Here is a 26,116-nt window from a genome sequence, read left to right on the forward strand (position 1 = left end):
TTATCGTCCCAAATAACCAGGTGACCCGCTTTCCTGGAGACAGCTGAACACCAGCCTGCCCATGGGAAACAGTGAATTAATTCCTTGCTTTTCTTGTGTGTGGCTTTTGCTTTACCTCTTAAACTGTCCTTATCTCAACTCACCAGTTTTCTCACTTTTACTGTTCCAGTTCTCTCCCCCACCCCACTGGGGCAGAGTGAGCAAGAGGCTGTGTGGTGCTTAGTTGCAAGCTGGTGTTAAACCACAACATCAAAGAGACACAGCCAGGAAGGTACAAAATGCCAGTGGAAGGAGCACCGAGATAAGCTTTATGCTGTAGTTTAAACGTGTTTCTCAGAAGTTTTATGTCTATTTTGTCAGAACACCCTTATTTCGATATGCAAGAATTATTATTTATTATAAAAATAATAGCTGTGCAGATAGCTGTAGGGCAGTTTTCACCATTTTATACATAACCATGATAAGTTTGTGCTGGGTTTCATAGTGGGAAATTGCGGCACAAACAAGAGCTAATAGGAAAACTCAACTCCCACATTACACTTCAAATGCAATTCAGACTGCTGGATTCCTCCAGACATTACCATAACATTAAACTCTTGCAGGTGATTTGCTTAGTAGCCAAATCTTTGCCCACAGCTGCTGGTCTGCAGCATGGAAAACACTGACATAACCTGGTACAGGTTACTGATTTATTAGTTTTACCTTTACCATACCAGACCTGTAAACTATTACATTCTGTCATTAGGACAGAAGTCTTATCATAATTAGTTATAATTCCCTTCAGATATTTAAGTTCATTTGACAGTTTTGCTACTACAAGAGATGCTAGTACAATGGAATTGCTTTTGAGGTGTATTTTTCCTAGGTATCATTAGAAGTTAGCCTTTCTGCACCATGCTATCAACTTTGAAATACATGATCTTCTTGGTTTTAGAGTGATAATTTAAAAGAAGAGCTATGAAGTAATACAATTAGATCACATCATTCAACAATGCTGCTATTTCTTGTTTAGTATAAAAATACAATTTCTCACCTCTAGTTAGATTTTTCCCCTTACATTTTAAATATCAGACATTATTTAGGTAAACATCTTTATACAACTCAAAAAGAGCCATATAGACAGAATGAATATAATTTCATACTACTGAATTAATGCAAAAGTGCCTTTAAAATGTGCATTTAAAATTCAGTCACTGTGATATAAATTATTAGCAAACCAACAGGGCAATACTTCTTACTAATAGATTTCAAAGAAATAACATGCTTACGGATCTATAGTTTAACAGAAGAAGTTCTCAGCATTATTCTCTTCAGCATGTCACAAAAAACCTACCAAAATGGCTAAAGGGCAACCGTAGAAATCACATTTGTTCCTCTCTGTTTCTAAGAAATTTTTTTTTTAAGAAATATACCTTCTCTTTCCTTGTCTCTCTCTCTCCTTTTAGTTACTTCTATCATCTACTTTTTACTACACAGAACTCTGATTGAAAAATTAATCAGGAAGCTACACCTTTTCATTCTGAAATTAACAGACACATTGAGTTTCTTTCCTGTCTATCTTGTTATGCTTTCCAGAATTACTAGCATGGAAAAGCATTTCTTTACTTGATTTAACAATATGTAGTCAAAGTTCAATGAATGAAGAAGTTGTGATGTGTATCGCAAAGAGATTTTGACATTAGTAAAGTAGTCAGCTGGAGAAGACAAAGCAGTAGAAGTTATCACTGTGATTTTCTGGACTTCGATGATAAACATACCTTGAATCTTCTCTAATGCAATATCTTCCTAATACATAAAAGAAATCTATACAGTAATTTCCAGTGATAAGAAATCCATCTCACATAAGTAGTACCATCTTAACAGTGAGGGAAATCTCCTGCTGTCTAAAACAAAAGAACTTCTGTTGTCAGCATTCCCAGTATCAGTTTATGGGCAGTGTCCAATACTTTCCTTTTCTAAAAGAAATAGACTTTGTTCTCCTCAAATCAGATTCTAATACCACTTCCTGGAAAAATCTCCATTTTATTGACCGTCTTATGAATTTGAATACCGTGAGTGGATTCAGCATTTATTGCCACAGATGTAATTAAAAAAAACAAACAAAATTTACAGTGACTGTATAACATCCCATCTCCTACCAAGATGTTTTGATTATATTTATAAAGACTATTCTAGATCAATAAAGCACATCATCATTCAGGGAACTTACAGCTGTGTAATACCACGGTTTCCCATGTCGTAAGCATATTTACATGCTCAGATATTAGACTTTATGCTGGCAGTACTGAAATATACCTCTACTTCCTATTAAGGTACAAAGCACTGCAGATCTTCCTGTGTGCAGCATGACTTCATCAAATGTTTTTTATCATCTGAAAAAAATATGTTAATTTAAATGATGTCTTAATTGACAAAAATACTCAACAGCATAGCTGTGACAACACAACTCTGCAATATTTGATTAGAAATAAATCTATTCAAAAACTATTTTTTTAGTCTATTTCATACGTGTCATTTTGGTTTTCTCTTATGTCATAACCAAAATTTTGTCTAAATGTAAATAAAAGTGTCACCTCTAAGGGTTGTTGTTGGGCATTACATTCTCTAATGAATCTGAGCAACCTTCCACCTTTCCTCCTTTTCTTCTGATAAGATAAGCAACATGCTGTTTTGCAGGTTGGGATTGTCACTGTCAGTAATAGATAGACCACACTGCAGCTGAGCTATCGGTTAATATTTTTTCCCAAGAGCTGTTGAAGATTTTAAGACAATAGTTAAAAATAAATGTGTGAAAAATCACTGGTTTTGCTTGACCGTGTGTAAACATTATTGGTGATTTGTAAAGTACATCAGATATAAATCATCTGACTGAACTCTTGGAGTGCAAAGAAATTAAAATTTAGAAGCAGCATAATTTTTCACGTTGGAGATGAACAAAGGACCTCTCATACTGCATAAATAAGCACTGTGGATGTCACATAGTCATAATGCCTACACTAAAAATAGAACCATATGGCAACATTTCAATAGAAAAAATACAAACACTTCACTAAAAAAAAAAATCAGAAGGACAAATAAACAGGTAGAAGAGAAAAGAAATAAAGACACAAAACAAAGAAAGAGGAAATGATGCAGAGAAACAAGCGATGGAGGAGATCCTCCCATTTCCCTTTATTCTTAACATTCTGCCCTAGCACAGCTTTAAAGTTCCACCTCTTTTTTCCTTTTTCCTCTCAAGCCCCTCTATTATTGTCTTTTCTTTTACTTTTTTCTTCACAGTACTCTAGCCTCCTTTTTTTTTTCTATATGTGACTTATCTTTAAAACTTCTCAGTCACTTAATAATTCTGCTCTGTATGCTCTCAACTTTGTGATTAATCAACACAGTTAGAAGCAACACTTAAAGCCAGTAGCTAACAGATGATAATGCTTCTAAAATTATCAACCCAGTATATCAAGATATTTGAACCTACAGCAGTAATAGGAATATTTTTTTTTAGTGAACTTAAATCTTAGTAACAGTCTGGAGACGTAATCTCAAAAATACAAAGTATTTCAGTTACTGGCATTATTTTAAATAGTTGAAGAACAATAGCTTTTGACTGTTAACAGGTATGCCTCAAAGTATATTTAGAATCTCTAAGAAATCTCGTGTTACAGTCAGAGAAAGAAAAGCATACAAAGGGTGCATCTACCATCACCTTAAATGTATTTGTGGATAAGTATGTTAACATTCACCGATCAGTTATACCAGTTGAGAGTATCAACTTCTTACTTTAGCTTCTGATGTTGGTTCCAAAAAGCACAGGCGATTCCCAAGTCCCTCAGCTGCCAAGCAAAACTTCCTTTGTTCTTTGTGAATGCTGGCGACACACTGAAGTACTACTTCGTCATCCTGTCACAAAACAAGGTACAAGAAAAGAAGTAAATAATTGGAAGTTTCATACACTCTATAATGCTAAGAACACCTATAACACAGAACCTGTTGAAAATGAATGTTATACTTCTATAAATGATATCATGTACATACACAGCTATTCTTTTGATGTGTATGTAAACAGATGTTTATGTACTAATTTATATCCAAAACTATATCAAAGTGACAAAATACGGTTTTCAGGGCTTTCACATTCACCGTGACAAAATACGGTTTTCACATTCACAAGCGATGTGTCCTTCTGTTGCTTTAGCAGTGACTTGATACGGTGCCATAAAAAACCTGTCAGTACAGTGCTACTTGGTTTAACTCAGTAAGATGTTGAATGTTTACAGTAAAAAACTGTTACTATGATTTTGCAAACAAAAGTAACCTTACTGTAAAAAATTTCTTTTCTTAGCATAGTAAGACTTCTACACAACTCTGAACACACGATCTTAAATTCTAAGGTCTCCTTTAATTTAGAAACCTCTGTGCACAAAGATCCAAGAGGTATTTTCCAAGTGATTGTGCAAATAAGTCCTAAAAACCTGCTCTTCAAAAGACAAATTCCAAGAATAAAAATACTCTGAAAAAATGACATGAAACAGCCCTATTGTTTAGTTATCTTAGTTATTCTAAAAGCTCTTTTATGAATTGTTGCATAATGAAATGCCAAAGACACACTTATAAAGTGCCAAGCCCTTATTCAGCTCTTAACATGTGATAGTAAAGCTGATACTAGCAAGCCAAAATAGATTAGTTTTAGTGTTCAACTGTGTCAAAGGCAGATACAGAATTAAAAATAATTTTATTTTCCAAAACCTGTCCACTAATGAAGGAAAGCACCACTTACAGACTAGCATGTAGAAAAACTTATTTTTATACACGTATGTAACTGTTCAGCAAAAAAAACCCACTGCCACAGAAATTTTAAGGGGGTGGAAACAAGAGCAATATGATATGTCAGTGTCTCCTCCAGCTATGGAGTTATAGTGGTGTCAATTATTACTGTCAAAGCAGATACACAACAGCCGCCTGTACTGAACTCAGAGATCACTTGAACAATTATGTTCTAAAAGCAGCACTGCTTTTTCTAGTCCTCTTATGCAACTGCAATACTATGACAAGATCACAGCTACTGACACTTCAAATAAAAACTGGGAGGGACAAAGTGATTTTCACCAATGGGATTAAGCAATGCACCCTTTAAAATGGGAATTCAAAAGCAGATTTTGCACTTCTGTAATTCTGCAAGTCTGTGCAAGTCGTATGGCTTTCTTTTAGGTGACACTTCACTGCCTACTTGCTACTACTAAAATGGACAGCTATATTATATTTCAGACCAATCAGCGTTTACAATGTTTCCTTATCTAGCTCTGAATAACAATTAACAGCAGTTTTAACAGTACAGAATGGTTACTTTGACAACTTGTATAGAGAATTTTAAGATGCCTAGTCAAGTAGGAGATAGACAGAATTAGCTAATTAATGCTAAACAAATTAATTTTCTTTTTCCCCTGCTGCTTCTGCTTCCATTTCTGCAAAATCTTCTCTGAATGTCTCATTTTTCAAACTCACTAGTAAAAAACATGTCTACTTTTAAACTTCAGTGTAATAAGTTGGAAAATATAAACAATATATTTAAGCAGTCACTACTACATCCCTCTGTTCATGAATTCTTAGAAATTGCCATCAGAAGAATAATTATTTAGGGAGGAAATCAGAAAATGCATAAGACAAAAAAAAAGATATTGAAAATATTTTTCATCAGCTGGTTCCTGTATCAATCTCTGAACATACATACTTCAGAGATTTAAAAAGATTTTTAGAATACTAAATCATACTGTTGAGTTCCAGTGAACAAACATCCTGGCTTTTTTTTTTTTTTTATTATAAAATCTGCATGTAGGACTAAAATTTCAACATTAAACCTTTTTGCATGCTAATATTTTAATATCTTAATAACATAAGTTCTCTTTTTCTTTCTTTGTTACTATTAGGGTAATAGCCCTAATTAGACAGTGATTTCCCTTTAAAGAGAAAAATAGAAGACAAAGACTGGTAGGATAAATCAAGACAATTGTTCATTTTAGCCAGGGAATGAAATGCAACACCACAATTAAAATAAAGTTAAATCAATATAGATTCAAAATCAATGGTTTTCATAGAGATATTCCATGTCAAAACATTCACTGATAACTGAATAGTGATGCTCCCAGGTGCAGATATTTTGTACTTGTCCTTTTGCGATTCTGTTTCTGCATATAGATTTCATGATCTATAGGGTAAAACATACACTTTTGGACCAGAACTTTTCACCTATACTAAAAGGCTATACAGCAAGGTATAAATGTGCTTAAAAAATGTATTTGATTCCAAATAGGTTTATTATAACCCTAAAAATTTAGAAATACAGAAAATGAGTCTAATTCTATTCTCACGTGTAGTACTGTAGACTATGTAGAAGTCTTAAATCAGTAGGAAAAAAATGCTAAAATTCATGTGAGGAATCAGAATTATTCTTTTAGGAAACATATTGCAAATAAATATAGCAAATAATTTTTAAACATGGATGATGTCCATTACAGTTACATAAATAATTTATTTTTAAAAACAAAACCTGTGGTATTATCACCAGTTTTTATCAAAAAGGAAGATGGTATAGTTTATCAGATATAGTCCATATCCTTCTTCATAGTGGGTAATATACCAGCTTTAACAAAACCTGTGGTATAGATCTTTGAACTTCTAAACAGTGTTTTGCGGGGAGCAATTGTAATCACCAAATGATAGGGAAAAGCATAGAATTAAGTCAGTAGTTATAGTACTTTTCACTTGATCAGACACTTTTTTTTTTCTTAGAACAATAAATCACTTTGCTGTAGTTGAATTTCACACCGTCTGGTATAAGGCTCACAAACGCATATGAAACTCTGACACAGAATGCTTGGTTTGCTACAATAAAGAAAGAAAAATTAAGAAAGATGACTCAAGTTATCAAGTTTATGAAGCATTCCAAGGCTTCCTAAATACTAGTATAAAAATAAAATCAGTTATTAAGGTGTTTCTGTTGAATAAATGATCCTTTTTTTTTAAATAAAAAGTCTATAATTTACTTAGTTTTCAACTTCTAACTGGATATAGACAATAATTCCACTCATGCTAAAACAGGAGCTTCTACATACAATGTTATTTTAACGGATTCCACTCCTTCTATAATTGAAAACCACAAAAATTTTCAAACTTATAATCTCATGCATGTCTATTAGGATTTCTTACTTAATTTATTACTATTCCAACACTTGGTAAGTAAAGATTGTATACTTTCTCTCTTTTACATTCTGAAAAATTAATTTGCATATAACTGATGTAGAAAACAATGCTGGTATGGCTTTTTATTTCACCTACAGCTTTTGTACTTAGGATAAAGAATGTGGAAAATTCTGGCTATTAAACTCATTATTTTCCAAGGCAACACCATTCTAAGTATTTAGACTTCCCAATTAACTAGCTCATAAAAATAAAAAGTTTCTTGTATTAAATTTTACTTGGATTGGTTTGTTTTCGAGGCTATGACACAGAAAAATAATATATTCTCTTGTTGTCTAGAAAATACAATTCATTTTGTTTAGGTTCCCATGCTGAGAAAATAGTTTAATTTTTCTGTAATTAACAACAGCAGTTTGGTAATCACGTGTCACATGCTCATGCAGATGTCAGATTCAGAGCAAAGTATACATCTGCATCAAAATTCTTGCTACACTGCCGTATCATTTTCTTCTGCCAAATTCCTCTGAGGTTTGACACTCAACAGAGAATTTCTTGGGGGAAATTTCCAAAAGCTTTGCTGTATTTATTTATCCACATATTTTTCAATTGTGCAAAGGGCAATTCCATTCTTCATAAACAAAAACATTGTTTATCATAACATTATGACTGACGCCAATGGAGAGTATGAAGTATGCAATTCGCTAATCAATATTTTGGATATCGCTTTTGTTCAAAAACATTAATTACTTGAAAGTAATTGTCTATTTTAGATACAAAATTATAGCATGACACGGGTTTTTGCTTTGCCAACTTTTTGACAACTTATAAAAGTAAATATTTTTTCTGACTGGTCATGAAAAAGAAGTAGCAGGAAACCAACTACAATGTCAAAAATGTTTTTTAAGCCTCAAAAAACCCCAAACCTCAAACATACTCACAAAACCAAACAAAAAATAACCACACCCTACCAAGCTTACAGACCCAGCTGCAGTTACCATAAAGGGAACGTGTTGGTGTGGTGTAGTATGTCCTTACCAATGACTCCACATCGTCCAGCAGCCTCCAAAACTGACTAGAGGTACTCCATGGATCCTGAGATCACTGACTACAAATTAACTTCCCTTACCAAGCACGAGGGGGAAGGTACGTTACTGAAACAGTTGTGTTACGGAGCAGGAACCATTACCCTTGGTCTATCAACCTGGAAATAGAGGAGGTGGTGTGAATTTCCTCCTTGGACATAATCTAGGAATGTACATAGGGAAAGAAAGTTTGTTATATATTCCAGGACAGATTCTTTTGTGTATTCTTCTATTCTCTTTCCTTCTTCAGATAAAAATGATGACAAGTGATCCAGTCCATTGACAAGTCTCCCTTTTATTCTTTTCTTTTTGCCCCCTCCCCTCCCTCCTGCTCAGAGGAGTACTAAGCCTTCTAACTTCCAATTTCATTTACACATACATTCTTAGGAAAATGAAAACCAAGTTTACTCTAAGTTTATCTTCCCTAGCACGTGAGGGGTCAGGTGGAGGTAGGGGGTGGGCTGGTGGTTTTTCAAACTGATGCTATTACTTGCTTTTAAATCAAGGTTGCCACTTCTTTGCCCCTTCAGCCAACACAGCTTATAAAGGCTGAAGTCTAAACTGAACAGAAACATTTACAAGTTCAAGAAACTATTGGTAAATATATGGTCAGAAAGAGATTTTGTCTGAACTCTGTTTCCTTTGAAAATTAAGAGACAAGCTACGTAAAGAAATCGCAGTTCAATTAATACTAAAATGTTGTCTTTCAATAATAATAATATTTTCAGGAAAACAGTACATTAAACAGAGTAAGTAATGATGAAGATGGATATAAAGTGTCCTTCTTGTTTGTCTCAAGAAGTAGTTAATACTGACCTTTCCCTGCCTTACTTGCATTGCTAAAACCAAACACTACTTTAAGAAATTAAGTTAATTCAAGTAATTTGAAATTAATTCTCATACTTATAAAAATAGAAGCATAAATAAGGGAACAATATGGAATATATGCGATCCATATTGAAGCTGTGTGAACATTTAAAAAATTCTGAAATTCAAAAAACTATTTTTTAACTTTATGTTTGGACATACATAATTGTTCTACTTTAAATGTTCTTATAGGCAACTTTATACTTCTATTCAACTTACAAGGCTGTATAACAGGTACTAGTACTGCTACATTTTATCAGTAGTTCCACGTTTAAGAGTTTCTGTCATAGTGCCAGGCAGCAAGAGGGAAATAGTGGAAAAAAATAAAAATGAAGATAAGGAGACAGACAATCAAGTTACGAGGATAAATTAAATTATTACCAATTTTTCAAATAAAATCTACATAGCCAGTAATTTGCATCGCTTCATCCCACACACATGCCAGTAAAGCAGATATTTTCTGTTTACAAAACTCCCAATTTTGTCTCACAGCACTTACAATCTGCCACTCTGCCAAAAGGACGTGACTCTTCCTCACATCTCTTGAGAGCATTTTTTCCCCCACACTATCCACTTACAATATTAAGATCATTTTTTTAATAAATTCTATTTTATTTCCTACATAAATTAATAGTAGGAATATTGTTTGCTAAAGCATGTACCTAAGCACCAACGCAGAGTTTGATATCAGAGTAAACTTATGAACAAAAAAAGGTCCATAAAAGATTCAAGTTACTTTTTTCGTTCCTGCAATTTAAAAGTTCATACAGCTTTGCTGCAATATGATAAAGTTTATTTTAGGATCTCCACACAGAAGTGCGTGCTACACAAATATTTTGATCCCAAAATACAGACATCACACTCATGCAATTGAATTAGGAAGAGGTCACATGAATATATGATCTTAGGTTTTCCTTTACTTTAAATACCTATAAATAAATCTCTGGCAAGCAGAATGTGTTAATTTCTAAAACAAAAGTGTGCATAGACACAACTGTCACGTTGTAAATCATCACAAAAAAACATGAACAAATGAATGAAACCAATATCCAGAGCTGATCTTAAGTCTGTGACGCTGGTGGTGGGGAGGTGGATTTTCAGCAGATTTAGCTTTATTTCCATTACTTGCTGTCAACTTCTATTGCTTGTTTGTAACATTTTTTATAAATTAAAAGCCTTTATTTGTTTGGTAGTAACATACAAAGGCCTTTCTTCCCCTAGTAAGCATACGAATTTCTCCCAATAAACATACCCAGTTCACTGCAAATGGATCCTTATGATGACAGTAGAGTTACTTGATGGAAATTTACGCACCACCATCTGACGGTTCTCAGAAGATTTTAAAAATAGAGTTGGGGTTTCCGTTGCCAGTCTGCTCCTTCAGCAGTGCTTGGATCAAAGCCTAATCTCAACTCTGGAACATAATTCCGTATCTTATATCAGGTAATCAGCAAAGCAGAATAAGCAAATCATTAGACAGCAATAAAATGCACTCAGTCCTTCTCACAAAAATTAATACTTCAGAGGGAAAAATTGCTTTGGAAAGTTAAGTATTTCAGTAATGACCATTATGCTTCTCTTTTTAATACAACTTCCAGGTTGTAGACTTGCCATCAAAGCATTTACATAGTTTGCTGCCTTTTGAACCACAGCTTTTACCGCCTCTTGCTTCATCCAGCTCTTCATAGTAACAAGAGAGCATGAGATAATAACAACGGAACAACTACACCAAATTACTAGACTAAAAGTAACATCCAAAATGCTTATTCATTATCTGGCACAAAACCTGAATACCAAATACTCTTTAAAATAATTTCTTTGATTTCAAACTGAGAGGCAGGAGAAAAAGAAGCCTTTTTGACAGAGCAGGGGTGAACTAGCCATGCAGACCAGCTTGATGTATATCAGCAGCAAAATAAATGTGTCCTCTCCTATCAGACAGAGTCTTATCTTGCTTTAAAAAATGAAGTGTACACTTTAATTCTCAGGAGGGTAGATTGATAAAAATAATCCAGAAATATTCAGTGCTGATCAAGGAAATAGAATCAGCCAGGAAAGGCACATCCTGCATAAGTACCTTAGAGTGGTTCCCAAGGAGGGCCATAGAAATGGTCAGTGTTGGAACACTTCTCTAATGAAGAAAGACTATGAGAGTTGGGGTGAATGCTCTGGAGAAACTTTATTTTAGCCTTTGAATACTTAAAGGAGGCTTATAAGAAACATGGAGACAGTGCCAGTAGCGACACGACAAGGGACAACAGTTTTAAACAGAAACAGGGTAGAATTACATTGGACACAAGGAAGAATTTTTTTTTAAGATGAGAATGGTAAGACTTGAAACATTTTGTCCAGGGAAGTTATGGATGCCTCATGACTGGAACTGTTCAGAGTCAGGTTGATCAGGGCTCTGAGCAACCTGATCTGATGAAAAACGTCCCTGCCTGTGGCACAGGGTTGAACTAGTTGATCTTTAAAGGTCCCTTCCAACCCAAACCATTCTTTGATTCTATGATTGTGGTGTCAATGTTGGCATACTTTGCACCTTTCACATTCATGACCTCTGGCATAATATATATGAAGAAATGACAAGATTTATTAGGAAAGGAGGGTATTCCAGTTCATTTTAATGGAGCATCCATTTGGAAAGATAAATGAATGCACGAAACTTTATCACTTTTGTGCAGACTCACATATATTTTGGTTTTTATCCCCATTTCTTTTACATCTGCGTACAAGTGATACACTGGCAGACCAACCAGTTATTGACAGACAGACATACCATAGGACATCCATAACAACAAATATATTTTTGATTTCAGCAATTAACTCTTAACTGGAATTTGCAATTCTAGCAGAAAAATTTTAGCGTAATAAACTCAAGTTTCATGGTTTAAGTTTTTACATTCTAATAAAAATAAAATTTTTATTTTAATAAAATTTTATTAGAAATTCTACTACTTAACTGATTATCAGAAATATTAATGGAATAGCCAGTGTCTTTTCTCAATTACAGATGAACCAATTTAAAAAACTTGGCACATGACAGCAAGAAGGAATCCAAATAGAAGCTGTCAGCCTTTTGGAATCTTAGTGCATGACCACTACCAGATTAGTAAAGATACCAACAGCAACAGACATGTAGGTCATATCTATTTCAAATCAGAATGGCTGTACGCAGTACTTGGCATATTCTTTAAATCATATATCCTTTATACAAGATAATTTATATCTCAATTATCAAGTAAAAATATCTCAGATGTTTAGTTAGTTTCACAGTTTATAAAAAAATGTAAGATTTCCCTTTTGGACTAACAGTTTTTGGTGTTTCCTGTAGAAATCAAACATCCTGTGGAGCTTTCTAAACAGCCCAACACCATTCCGGGTTTTACATGTTGTCTATACCAACTGTTGGCAAGAGGGATACTTAGGGTACATCTTTGAAAATTAGGGATCTACAATTGCACAAACTATTATTTATCTTAAATTTTAGGATCTCAAAACATTCAAAAAAGTTCTACGTAAAAGGATGAAACAAAGCAGACGTTTGCTCAGTTGGTAAATGAAGTTATAAGCCAGCTACTTCCTTAAGGATTAAGACAGGGGAAACCTTTTTCAATATATTTCTGAGAGAAGAGTTTATACTGTTACCATTATCTGAATTTAAGTCCTGTCCTAGTCAGGTGTAGGTAGCAGAACAACAGAAAAATGGGCAGTAGCATTTAAAGACATGCAGAGTATTTGCACGTCCCAGGTCTTTGCACCAGGTCTCAGGACAAGAGCAAGTGAGCTTGGGAATAGCCACTTATCCAGATTAAAAAAAAAAAAAAAAACAAAAAAAAACCCACCGAAAAACAAAGGACATGTGAGCTGGAACGTCATTGTATAAATAAAAGGATACAAAGATGGAATGATATTAACAATGAGGCAACACGGGTCTGAAACAGAAATGCGCGGTACCACAGTCTCTGGAATTACTTGATGCCTGTCTTTTTGATCATAACTATTTTATAACTAGGGGAAAACAATTACACATTTTAGAGGAGTTTTTAATCATGAAAGTAGAGATATAGACTGGGCTTCTTCCCCAAACCTTCTGGTAGACAAGACTGAAGTTTCACTGTGAATATATAACATATGATCTGCCAGGCTTCCATGGGTTCGTAAGAATGGAATAGGTAAGAATCAGGGTCAAATATTTACACATACACAGGAAAGAATCATAAATTATATAGAGGAACAATTCTGAAGATGCTACAATACCTGTGGTTATTCTATACTAGTGAATATGCAGATACGTTAAGGTACAGGTATATGCAGTCAATGTATAGAGTATTGAGAGCTTTTATGCACAGAGCTCCTCTTCAAACAATTAATTAATTTTTTTTGCTAATATCCTTACTTATTCAATGTCAGAACAGCACATAATGCAACCATATATATAGTAGTATATGTTACCTAGCCAAAAAAAAAAAGAAAATTAAATTCTGGGAAAAGCTTTTAAAATGTACTAGAAAATTAACACATTTCAATGGCAGATTGCGCTCTGCAGACCTACAGGCTATATATACATGACTCATCATAAACCGTAATTCATTCACTAATGTTAAACTGCAGAATTAAAACAATCTTTTCAGAGTGAGCTATAGCACCTAAAACTTATTTTTAAAATACATTTACTACGCGGATATAACACCTTTGAAATCCAGCCATATCTTCTATTTCTTAGTCCATAATCCGCTATGTTGATACTGCACTATATATATGCAAATACCTGTTAGTTTAACATGTTTTCTGTCTGTAAAACTTTTCAAACAAGTCTGCTAAGATTAATAACGCTTAGCTTATTTTTTCTATACAAAATTCTGAAACCCATAAATTACTGTCATGTCTATTTAAACTTAACTATCTGTTACAATCCTGAATTATGACTTGCTGGAAATCTATTTCAGAAGTGAGCTCTTTGATATTTTTGGCAATTCTTTAAAACCAAAAGCTCACTGTACTCAGTAATTATCCACGTCTGTTACATTTTAAAACAGAAAAGCCACCAGATGCACACGAAGTTGCAACAAAAATCTTTTAAACAGGATTTGAAAAACACAGCAGTTATTTTAACACCTTTCATACAAAATACATGAAAAAGGACAGAATAAAGTACAATAGATGGCACAGAAATAAAGGTGAAAACTAAATTACGTACAACTGCTGTCCATATCATGTCATGTATTTACACATTTTATTCAAGCTGGACTATAAGAGTGTAATACACTTCAGACAAGTACCAGCAGTGACAGGACATTGAAGGAGTTTAAATGAATCATATCCATTGTATATATCCTCAAAAATAAAAAATACAAATCACCAAATAGCTGCAGAGCAGTTTCCCCTGCACAGTGATTTTACAGATGTCTTAGTTATTGCTACTCCAGTAGGAGATACCTAGAAATCTGCAAGCAGCAGCAACCTTTAAAATAAGCGACAAATCTATCAGCACCCTCTAGCAAACTGAGTGGAAATATATAAGCTAACTACATGCTCGGCCACTGACATCTTATGTCAATTAAACTCTCATTACATTGGATCTATAATTGAGAATATCTACAATTAATGGGAGCAGAATGATTTTCCATTAAATTAAGTAAATTTTTCACATTGTCTACCTAATCAATGTTACAAGGCATAACAAAGACAAGTTAACTTACTTCAGTTTTTACATGTTAAATGGTGGACCCTGACAAAGGAAAAGCGCACTTAATTCTATAATTAAGTTGATTTCTATAGAAAAGTCAGTATTACTGTATTTCTCACTGCTTCTGTCCCAGAGAAGTTAGCAATGCTGGCTTACTTGAAAATATAGAACTCTGGTGTTTTTTTACTGCTACACCATCATAAACAACATTCGTTCAACTGATAGCTGATGCAGATACAACACAGCACACAGTTGTAAGTGATAACTTACAAAAGTTTTATATTTTACATCCTGTTTCAAATGCAGAAACTCTTCTGTTTCAGACAGTTACAAATTTTCTTCCTAAATTTTACAAGTTACTGTGTGCTTGAACAAAATTCATGATCATACTGCCTGATTCCATGAAAGCCTAGTTATCTCTGGAGATCTAAATTAGATTTTCTAATCAGGAATACAGAGGGTGATTTTATACTTGCAAGTGCTAAGTTGGATTCATATCTTTCTTGACATATGAAGAAAAAGGAAATTACAAAATCCATCACCACTTCAAGCTGTCTTGCAGAGGAACTGTTAAATTCCCACTGTGGGTTTCTACCACAAAAATTACTGCTTGACATCCATGATTTCAAAATATTAATGTGCACAAAACTCATCTGGGGTAAGAAAATCACTTAGAGTTATGAATCTTCAAGTACTGCATGACACTACATTTTTCAAACCTAGGTCCACACTTTGCTTCATATAGATTCTATAACTTTTTTGTTCATCTAAACCTGCAAATTAAAAAGGATATTGAGATACTTGAATGAGTCTGGTGGAGGCAAAAAAGCTGATGAAAGGGCTGGAAGGCATGTCCCATGAGGAGAGGCTAAGGACTTTGGGTTTGTCTAGTTTGGAGAGAAAGAAACCAAGAGGCAACCTTATTGCTCTCTACAGCTTCCTGTGGAGGGGAAGTGGAGAAGGAGGTGCTGAGCTCTTCTTCCTATCCAGTGAGAGGAAGCATAGCAATAGTTCAAAACTGCATCAGCGGAGGTTCAGACGTGACATTGGGAAACGTTTCTTTACAGAGAGCATAGTCAACCACTGGAACAGGCTTCCTAGACAAGTAGGCAGTGTGTTTAAGAGGTATTTGGAAAAAGTCCTTAGTAATATGCTTTAATTTTCAGTCAGCCCTAAAGTGGTAAGGCAGTTGGACTAGATGACCATTGTAGGTCCCTCCCAACTGAACTATTCTATTCTAAATAGAAAAATATAAAGTTAGTAGGGAAGACCCAAAATTATAAACAGAGGAGCATAAACAACTTTTGCCTGCCCATTCTGCCCCTGCACACAGGTCCTTGCTTCAAAGTTTGGATTTACAATAATCTATTACTTTTTGACTGGTTGCTAATCAAAGTGCTCAGAAAGTTCTTTCTCTCTTCACTGAGGCCTCAAGGGCTGCATCAATTTCCTTTCAGAAGCTGCTCTCTGAGCTGTAGCCTCCCACTTGCAATTTATTTCCGAGTTACGGCTACACCAAAGTAGAAACTTCCCACCCCTCACTGTTCCCAAGCTTAGTAGCAGCGAAGGAACCATCATTCCCTTCTGAGTCTGTCCACTCCAGTCTCAACTCAGCCATTCCTAAGAGAAAGTAAATGTGAACAAATACTGCCTATCAAAAACGGTTTTCGGGAAATAAATATATGTTCTGAAAAAGCTAGGCTAGCACTGTTTTGTTACCGGTCTTGTTTAAGATTCACATCAGGGAAGTGAGTGAAGAAACACGCAGCAGAGCATTTATTATAATGATTTTATTTAGATCAAACTGAAAATTAATTCACTTACAAATTAGGTGTCTGAAGTTAAGGAAGGGGTAAGGACCAGATTTTGAATATTTTTTGGTCTTTTTGACAAGACCAAAAGCTTGGAAACAAAGAACTACCAGAACTACTAGAACACCTAGTGTGAATCTCCATGAGTACTTTATCACTTGTGATTCACAGTTGCAACACTGAGATGTTACTAAATCTGGGATTAGAAATCTGCAAAAATCACAGCTGCTGCAGCCTCAGTGTTTCTATACATACTCAGATAACATGTTTTTCTATTCTCGTGCCTTCTATTTCACATAGACACTGGTGTGTTTTAAAATACCAGTCACAGAGCTTATTTAATGGGAGTGAACTAAGGGTAAAAACGTGAGTACAAACAAATCATCCATTTGTTGAGGTTATATGGAAAGAACACAACAGCAATTTCCTAAACCCAACAAGCTAGTAGGAATTTAAGACACTGATTTAAACAACAAAGACACAGTTATACAATAGCAGTACAGAGGAATTTTTTTCAAACTAACACAGCTAGCAACATCTCCTCCCTCCTGTAAAATCTGACACTCACTTCCTTTCACATTTTACCCTGGATTATCAAATATTCTGGCTTGACCAAAAATTTCTTATTATCTCTATATAGACATAATCTCAGATTATCACCTTGGAGCTATAAACGAGCCAAGAAATTGAAAATGACTAAAAATGGTATCACAGAATATAGCTAGAAAGAATAACTAATTCCTGTAAAATTCCACTAATCATTAAAATTAGCCACAAAGTATAGATCTTTAAAATTAGGATATTAAGTTTATTTTTCTAAAAAGAAGTTATGCACATTTACCTTCTGTTATCAGTTCTACGAATTCGATGCTACCCTACACTTTGCCACCAAAAAATTTTTGCAGCCTTGGAATTTTAAATGCTCATCCGTGATTAAACAAATAATGTAGGCCTATTTATTTATTACAAATCCCACACTACCTCAAAAATAAATTAGTATACAACTTTTGTCTGTGGTGTTAAGGCACAAAAGTTTGACTTCTTAAGGAAAATAATACAGAGAAGTTTAACAATTATGAATTATGTCAACAATTATGATTAACTTCTCTAACAATGTCATCTTTGTAGGTTTTGTCTAGAAAACATGGGTAGTTTGACCTGGAAGTCACAGTAAACCTCCAGAAAAGTCTCACTCACAGAGGAGCCATTTTCATCTTCTGAAAATTAAGATATTACATAACCAAACTCTTTACTGGACTTTCATTCATATACGTTTCAAAAAGACAGGCTTGAAGGTGCACGTGATGAAGTGTGTCAGATGCAAATATTAGTAAGCAAAGACAGATTCTTGACTGAACTCTCTTGTTTAGGTTCACTTCACTTGTATCCCTGAGAACATAATCTTAACTAAAGTTTCTGAAAATCTGCATCTGGATCTAAATTTCCTACCTCTGACCCACTTGTAGAAAAAAAAGGAGCCACACTACTTTCTACTATTAATATTATTTTGAAGAAGGATCGGGGATGGAATCTTCTGGACAGAAAACACTTGGAGTTCAGTCCATATAGTGAAATATGTAAGATGCTTTTTAATCTAAGGATAAGCTTGACTTGAATATAATATTGGGACCCGGGATGTTCTTAGTTTATCTTGAAATAGATTCAAAATTTCATGTTAGTTGTTTAACATTGATGTTTCAATCTAATATGAAAACAAAAGTAAAAGATGAAATACCAATCTAAACTACCGCAGAGAATCCAAATATTTTTAGATTGAAGTTTCTTGACTTTTAGTCAACTGGCCTACGGTAAGAAATATGAATTGTCACTCAGAGAACAAATGCAAAGATCAAATCCTGCAAATCACCTAGAAGCTACAAAACTTGTTTTACATCATATCCCATAGAAAACAGAAGCTATACATCTACTGTTCTTAACACAAGCACTTCAGAGATCTGCTCTGTAATTCTTCCTAAAAGTGAAAATCTTGGCTGATACTAAAAAACTAGTCAGAGAAAAGTCTCTCACTGTGTACAGCACATGCAAAAAAGTATTTGACTAGATTAGATTATTAAATCAATTAATTAGATTATTCTACTATTATTTACAATACAGAAGACATTCCAAAAGACTTACAGTATCACAAGCAAGAGACAGGAAATACTTGGCAAGTAGCCATAGCCCTGCTATTCTTGGCAGCCAACATTATAACCATGACTGCATTACAATCGCTAGGTGTTTAAAGTGTTAAAACAAACAATGAAAACATACACAACCCCAAAACTATGTTAGAAAATATTCTTTCTAAAGTCTCAGAAGATACTACAGTGATATTAGCATGGTAAAAAATATTTGACATAATGCCACCAAGCCGCATTATTCTTGCTCTGTGGTGAATAATGCACTCTGCCTTACAAAATATTTTTCTCAACGTCCACCAGAACTGCTTTAAAGCCGCGATAAAAGGACAGAATTGAACCTATTTGTCTTCATATAAATTCTAGATAAACTTTATATGAGTATGAAATGCCTTGAGGGTGGTTGTTACCATAAAATGCTAAGGAAAAGTCTGAGTTAATTGCTAGGAATAATACTTCCTTCACAGGGACAAGCAACCAAATAAATGAACCACAAACACAACAGAAAAATACATAATAAGTATATAGTGGTGAAGTGACACTTTTGAGAAATGAATTAAATAAATTAGCCTTTCAACACTGTCATTCATGAAAAAGATTACAAACATACTAACCATCTTTAATGACTACTTCTCTGCACTTTCACAGAACACAAAAGAAATAGACTTTAGTTAAAGCTGTATCTGATAATAAATATGAATATACAAACATATATAAGCATTTTCAAAATACTGTTACTTATAAAACCAGATTTTATGGAGAGGCAATAAGTTAGTATTTAAATCCACTGTATGATTAAGTGAGACATAACTGGAATGTCTCCCACTAAAAGTTTTTCTAAGCAAAACAGGAATTACAAGATCTCATTCCTTATGGGCAGCTATAGTTCATTAATGCAGTCAGATAATGTATTGTTTGTAGACATATGCAAGTAAATTGCATACACTTCTACTGTGGAAAAAGCAGTTGCACTAAAAGACACTACTCTCAATTTTTTTTTTGAAATGTTCAGATGAGGGTACTGACAGGATTTTAGTTATCATAGAGTCATGGAATCCTTAGGCTGGAAAAGACCTTTGAGATCTTCAACTCCAACTGTACCTGTCCACTACTAAATCATATCCTTGAGCACTTCATCCACTCGTCTTTTCAGATACCTCCAGGGATGGTGACTCAATCGCCTCCCTGGGAAGCCTGTTCCAGTGCTTTCAGTGAAGAAGTTTTTTCTAATGTTCAATCTGAACCTTCCCTGGAGCAGCTTGAAGCCATTGCCTCTCATCCTATCACCTATCACTTGGGCAGAGACCAACAGCCACCGCTCTATAACCTCCTGTCAGGTAGTTGTAGACAGTGATAAGGTCTCCTCTCAGCCTCCTCTTCTCTAGGCCAAATAATAGTTAGAAAGAAAAAGCTATTTCAGATAAGATTGTGTGTTCCATGTACAGATAAATATTTCAGACCTCTCTGAAGTTTAATTTTTTGTCCACTGCTAAGGTGATATGCTAAAGTATGAAAAGAGTATGTATACTTTCAGAAAGGCAGGTATGAAAATAATGATGTTAACTGTTGAGTGTTTCATGTTGAAGTCAGTCTGGAAAAGGGTTTTCTGCCATATTCGAGTTTTCTCACACCCTCTCCTCCTTCTTCAACAGAGCAGAGTTTTATTAGTTCAAGCTAAAATTGGCTAGAATAATAGAAAACCTATAACCTACACACTCAAACTTATCCAAACTTTCAAATGTACATTCTTGGTTCCGTATCTATTCATTAGTGTAGGGAGCAAAGACAACTTAAGCTCCAATACAATTATTCTGTTCTTCTATTTTCAACCATATACACTCAAGGACATATAGTTATGTGAACAATAGAACTCCCAAACCACCTTCCTATTTCTAGATGAAGCTTTCTGCATCACTACTAACTTCAGCAATATTTTTTCTTTCAAAAGGTTGCATCGCTAGTTACAAAGTTCACAGAATATCAACATAAGGCCTATACCAATCATTTTTCCATGGTCTTTGCTTTAATAGGAACTCAAATGGTGCCTGGAAAGATTCACAGCAACCTACCTGACACTAGATTATTATAAATTGTACTCTATACATAATCAGAAAACTTGTAACAAATTCAGATTTAATAGTTTTTCTTCTACATGAAGATCCTAAAATTAAGCTTTTAAAAAGTTGAATGTCCCTTTCCTATCTGTCAGTTCCTCTTTTGCAGTTTTGTGTCTCTCATGTCTGTTCTTTTTTTTCATCTCTCACCTGAGTCTTTGTCATATATTGATTTTCTTCACTCTTCATTTCCCACGTCAGTCTTACAACTGCTTGTGTATTCTGTCTGCTTTTGCAACCCCACACCTGATGTTTCTGTATCAGATAAAGGAGAGTTCCAGCTACTTCTGATGCGCACAAGCATACCAAATGCCCAACTACTTCCTCACTTTCCGTGTGCCTCAGCAGTTTCCAGGAGGATCTGCTCCTTGATCTTGCCAGGCACTGAGGTGAGACTGACCGGCCTGTAGCTCCCCAGGTCTTCCTTATTACCTTTTTGTAAAACTGAGAGTTGTGTTTCCCCTTTTCCAGTTAGTGGAAACTTCACTGGAGTGCCATAACTTCTCAATTGTTATGGATAATGGCTTAGCAACTTCATCCGCCCATTCCCTCAGGATCCACGGATACATCTCGTCAGGTCCCATGGACTTGTGCACCTTCAGGTTCCTTAGATGGTATCAAATCTGATCCTTTCCTACAGTGGGGGGTTCTTTGATCTCCCAGCCCCAGTGACAAAGCAGGTCAGTGACAATGGCTTTTTACCATCTGCTCCATGCCCCTTTCTCCAGCCCACATGCCAAGAGGAACAAAATGTCCCGGTTTTCTCTACTTCTCTGTCACTGTGCCTCCTTCTACCTTATTATATAGTCCCTTACCACTTAGTAGGATCCCTCTTTCTACCGTTCTTAACTCTGCAGTTCTGTATGGGAAGCACAAATGAGTGAATATGATCTATTTGTAAGACAGCAATACTCTTCTTTTTTGTATCTCAAAAGCTACGTAACGATGTCCTTCCTCGCAGTCACTTTTTGCACTGGTACTTCCTACCTGTCTGTCCTTTCTCTTTCTTTACTAAGATACTAGTTCCTGCATCAACAGTCTGTGATTCTTCCATTCAAAGAAAACCAAAGAAAAATATGAAATGTCATCTCAATTTATCAGAAATAAAAAAGAAACAGAAAAGCAAATAATGCAGCCTGACAGGCCACAAAGCACACCGTGATCAAACAAAAGTATTCTCAAGTAGTTATTTCACTAAAAATATAGGACAAGTAATGGATTCTGCTAAAATTGAAGTGCTAGTATCTCTGAGCTTTTTTTGTTCTGTGCATATCCAGTGCACAAATAACTGAGATAATATTGAGATCTCATTTCCAGTCTATGAAATACAACAGAAAACGTAAGCACTTGGAGCAGCTATAAAATAAATCAGATAGCATGTTTACTTTTTTAATCACATATAAGAACTTAGGCCTGAGAAATCTTCCAGCATATTTGCAAGACTCTGTGCATTAATTTTAGACATAAGAAAACTACTAACCTTTCCTAATACCTTCTGGTACACACATTATAAATTGCTTCTCTTGTATTCCAGTACATCATATGCAATACCTTCCTAACTGAAAAGACTACTGAAATACAACAGAAAACCATTGCAAGGGCAGTATCAAAATTCTGTCCTAGAAGCATTAGATCAACTGATTGAAAAAATTAAAGTAAGGTCCCAAAATATCATTCACTTTTTTCCGCAAATCACACGAAATAGTGAAGACTAGAGCTTATATATAGTATAAGTGCTTTCTATTGATTATCAGTAGACTCATAAAAAATTTAATTGAGATAATAATTGAGGAAGTCTGCTATACACTTCAGATTATACACAATTGTACAAATAGCCTGCACTGAAATCTTAATTTTTGAAATTGTTAACAAATCCAGCTATCTGAAAAAAAGCAGATTTGATTTGTAACCACCAATATAACCAGGGAATATTTTAAAGAAATCATTATATTAGAACCTCCTAATTCTTAATATTTTCTCCATAGCTGAGTTGAAACACTATGAAACACTATGGTATACGATGACCTGACATCATGGATCTTTATCATATGGTGACGGACAGGTATTGCTAACTTAGAGTGAAATGAATCACAAGCTTGATGATTATCATTTGGTGCAAAATTGAGGCTTTCCCCTACCCTTAGTGGAAATACTATACAGCATATATAAGCAAGGTCTTCAAGCATTTGTGATTATACAAGAATACCTGGGCTATCCATTAACCAATAAACTGTTACATTATTTTCATATCAAACTAATTTTATTAGCAATATTTTTTATAAGCCAGCAAGAGAGATTAGAACAAAGTTCAGAAAGAAGCAGTTCTGTGCATGAAGGTCCAAATTATATAGGAAAGTACAAATAATGGATTTTTACTGCAGAAAATAAGCATTGTTAATATAACATCGCTGCAAAAGCTTTTCAGGCAACTGCAACTCAAAAAGCAGTATACTTTACTAAGTCAATTAAATGAACTATTTTTTATACAACTAAAAATTTGAAGAGTTACGTGGTCATCCAGAAAATAAGAATACGTAAATACTTTTGTAAATTCCATTAAGGTTGCACATGGATTAACATGTAAAATCAACATAAGCAACACACAGCTGTGACTGTTGGAAAGATCTGGACTAATCTTCTAATGAAAGCCTGAGAAAACTCCCTTACAGACATTTGCTGAACTTTCCAATTCCATGTCATAGTAGCTGGGACATCAGGTTTCTTTTCGCATGACTGGCTTGTCACTTGTTTAAAGTCAAGTATAAAAACTTCTTCGATGGTTCTGCTGCATGCTACAAGAGTTGTGACAGAATACTTTCTGAATATAATAATTCCATAATTATTTACTAACTCTGAACAAAACTAATTTTAAATTAAAGGAATAACTCTCGTTGACAAAAGAGAAAAATATCTAAGTAACTAAAAAGCCATTCGCTACAGCTACAACTATAAATTCATGGTGATTATATGACATTTATATAAATAAGTGACTCAAATTTCTAAAACAGGTTTTGTTTTTAAGTTTATTGCAGTAACTGGAGATAGTTTAGAACCATAATGACAAACTAACAGTTAGGTTTGCTAAGCTTGAAGTTTTTTAAGAGCTCTTATTATACTTTTATCTAAACACCTGAAGTAGTATAGCATGCTTCAGAGAGATTACACCATCAGCAAAACTACAATCTACACTTCAAGCATTCTACATGTAGTTATAGTGAACATTATATGATTATTAATATAAAGATTCACAGTTCACTTTTTCACATAAGCCTAATCTAAACTCCACATCTGGGAAAAACATATATTTCACAAATCTCAAGACAGTCAGATAAACCAAATCAGCTGTTCACAGGATAGCCTTCCTTCATTTAAAAAAAAATAAAAGTATAAAACACTTTGTCCCAAGATGGATTTCACCCTGGATAACATATACTAATAACTTAAAATAAAGCCCATCTCCCAAATAAAATGCTTCCTTTCAGGGTTTTGATTATACATTTCAACCTCAGCTTCTCAGAACTGAGTTGGCTGTTCCCAATATGACCAATAAACTTGGCAATGATAGAGGCCTGTACTGGTTTGCATTCAAAGAGACTTTTGCATCTCTCGTTTCTATAAGCTTCTGTTTGTGTTATTCCTGGCAGAGAGACTTCACAATATATCTTAAATTTCTTTTATTTGTCTAAGAGCACAAATTCAGTGACTCAACTGGCACTTCTCTGCTTTTTTGTACAGAAAGTATGTAATTCTGTGTCCCTCCACACTTTGAGTGCTAATCCCATACTTTATTTCCAATGTTTTTATTTCAGTAACGACTTTTTTATTATTTTATGCTTTTTACTACTACAGCTTTTTTTCCTGTTGTAACTAGTTGAGCACGATATTGTTCTACTCTTTTCTGCTTCCTACCTTCTAAGTAATGTATTTCCTAGACCTCAGTTTCTTCTTGGCTTTCACAGAAAACTAATAAGAATAAATAAATAAAGCACAAAACTGATAATAAATATTCATGACAATCAATCCAATAATCAAGATAACAATGCAATTTGCAAAATATTGAATTTTATCATGTGATGTTATTTAATGTTATAAGAACTGTTTACCAGACAGATGTGAAAGATTATTGACTTTTTGTGTTAAGACTGCCTTTGTAGTCTGAGATTCTACCACAGTAAACATAAAGAAATATTGGTCCAAGGCTTTAGCAGTTTGATACCATTACACAGGAAAAAAACCCAAAAATTTGAAAAAAAATAAGCAGCTAACAAAATACAGATAAGTGAAGTGAATTTGCTGTTCTGAATTAGGAAATTGGTGAATTGATGTTGAGGCAGAAAGTGATACCACTTGCAAATCTCTTGTGGAATATGGGTCAACAGAGACAGAAGAAGAAATCACCTAATTCTACTCCATTCTATAGAAACGGAGATGTAGCTAGATAGAATATTTACTCAATCCTTCAATTATTGTAAAAGAAAAATATTGAGCAGGACTGTCTTATTTAAGCAGAAATTCTTAAAGGCATGCTTGGCATTTTTTAAAGGAAATTAAAAAATTATTACTCAGAAGACAGTATTCTGCTTTTCTTCTCTCCTTTTCTTTGAGTCTTTAGTAATTTTAATTTGAAATATAATCCTTAGTTCACCAAACTTAAGAAAATCCTGCAATAAATTAGATGTTCCTTTATCATTTATTTTACAATGCCAATATAACAGACACCCAATTTTGTGATACAAACAAGTAGTCTTGTTAGTACCCTAAAAAAAGGGAGATAATAAAACTGTTGGTCTCCATTTTCTCCCTGTATGCCTGAAAATATTTACTAAATGTAATTTGTCTCATTGAACAGTAGTAGTAACGTGATATCAAACACATTAAGACAAGAAGAACTCATCACTACCCTCAGTTAAAAAATGAATGAAGACTAATCACAGTGGCACAGCAGCTATTTCAGATTATGTTCATTTTTAGTCAATGAGCTCTGCTTAGCCAAAGTTTACACCAAAAAATATAAAGGAAATTAAAAATTCAAATTCAGATTAATTTGTATCACCAGTAGAAATAACAGTAAGGTTGACTAAAGGAGGCAGGGATAGATTTACATAGTAAGTTGATTTTTCATGTCACACTGAGATTTTAATCCAAATAATAAGTTTTTGAAGAGGTCTGAAAGGACATCTTAAAAAATAATTTAGCACACAAAAAAAAATACAGATCTGTTCAGTCA

General features: G+C 34.3%; 1 protein-coding gene across 5 annotated transcripts in view; it reads right to left on the minus strand.

Annotated features, from left to right (window-relative positions):
* Nucleotides 1–26,116, minus strand: part of RYR3 (ryanodine receptor 3) — a 220,382-nt gene that overhangs the window by 174,488 nt on the left and 19,778 nt on the right. For all 5 annotated transcript variants that reach the window (XM_054069060.1, XM_054069058.1, XM_054069057.1 and 2 more), the window contains exon 2: nt 3,775–3,894. In XM_054069060.1, coding sequence (XP_053925035.1) covers nt 3,775–3,894 — 120 coding nt within the window. The remainder of the gene's footprint in view (nt 1–3,774; nt 3,895–26,116) is intronic.

The sequence above is a fragment of the Cuculus canorus genome, chromosome 5 (assembly GCF_017976375.1).
Source record: "Cuculus canorus isolate bCucCan1 chromosome 5, bCucCan1.pri, whole genome shotgun sequence".
Lineage (NCBI taxonomy): Eukaryota > Metazoa > Chordata > Aves > Cuculiformes > Cuculidae > Cuculus > Cuculus canorus.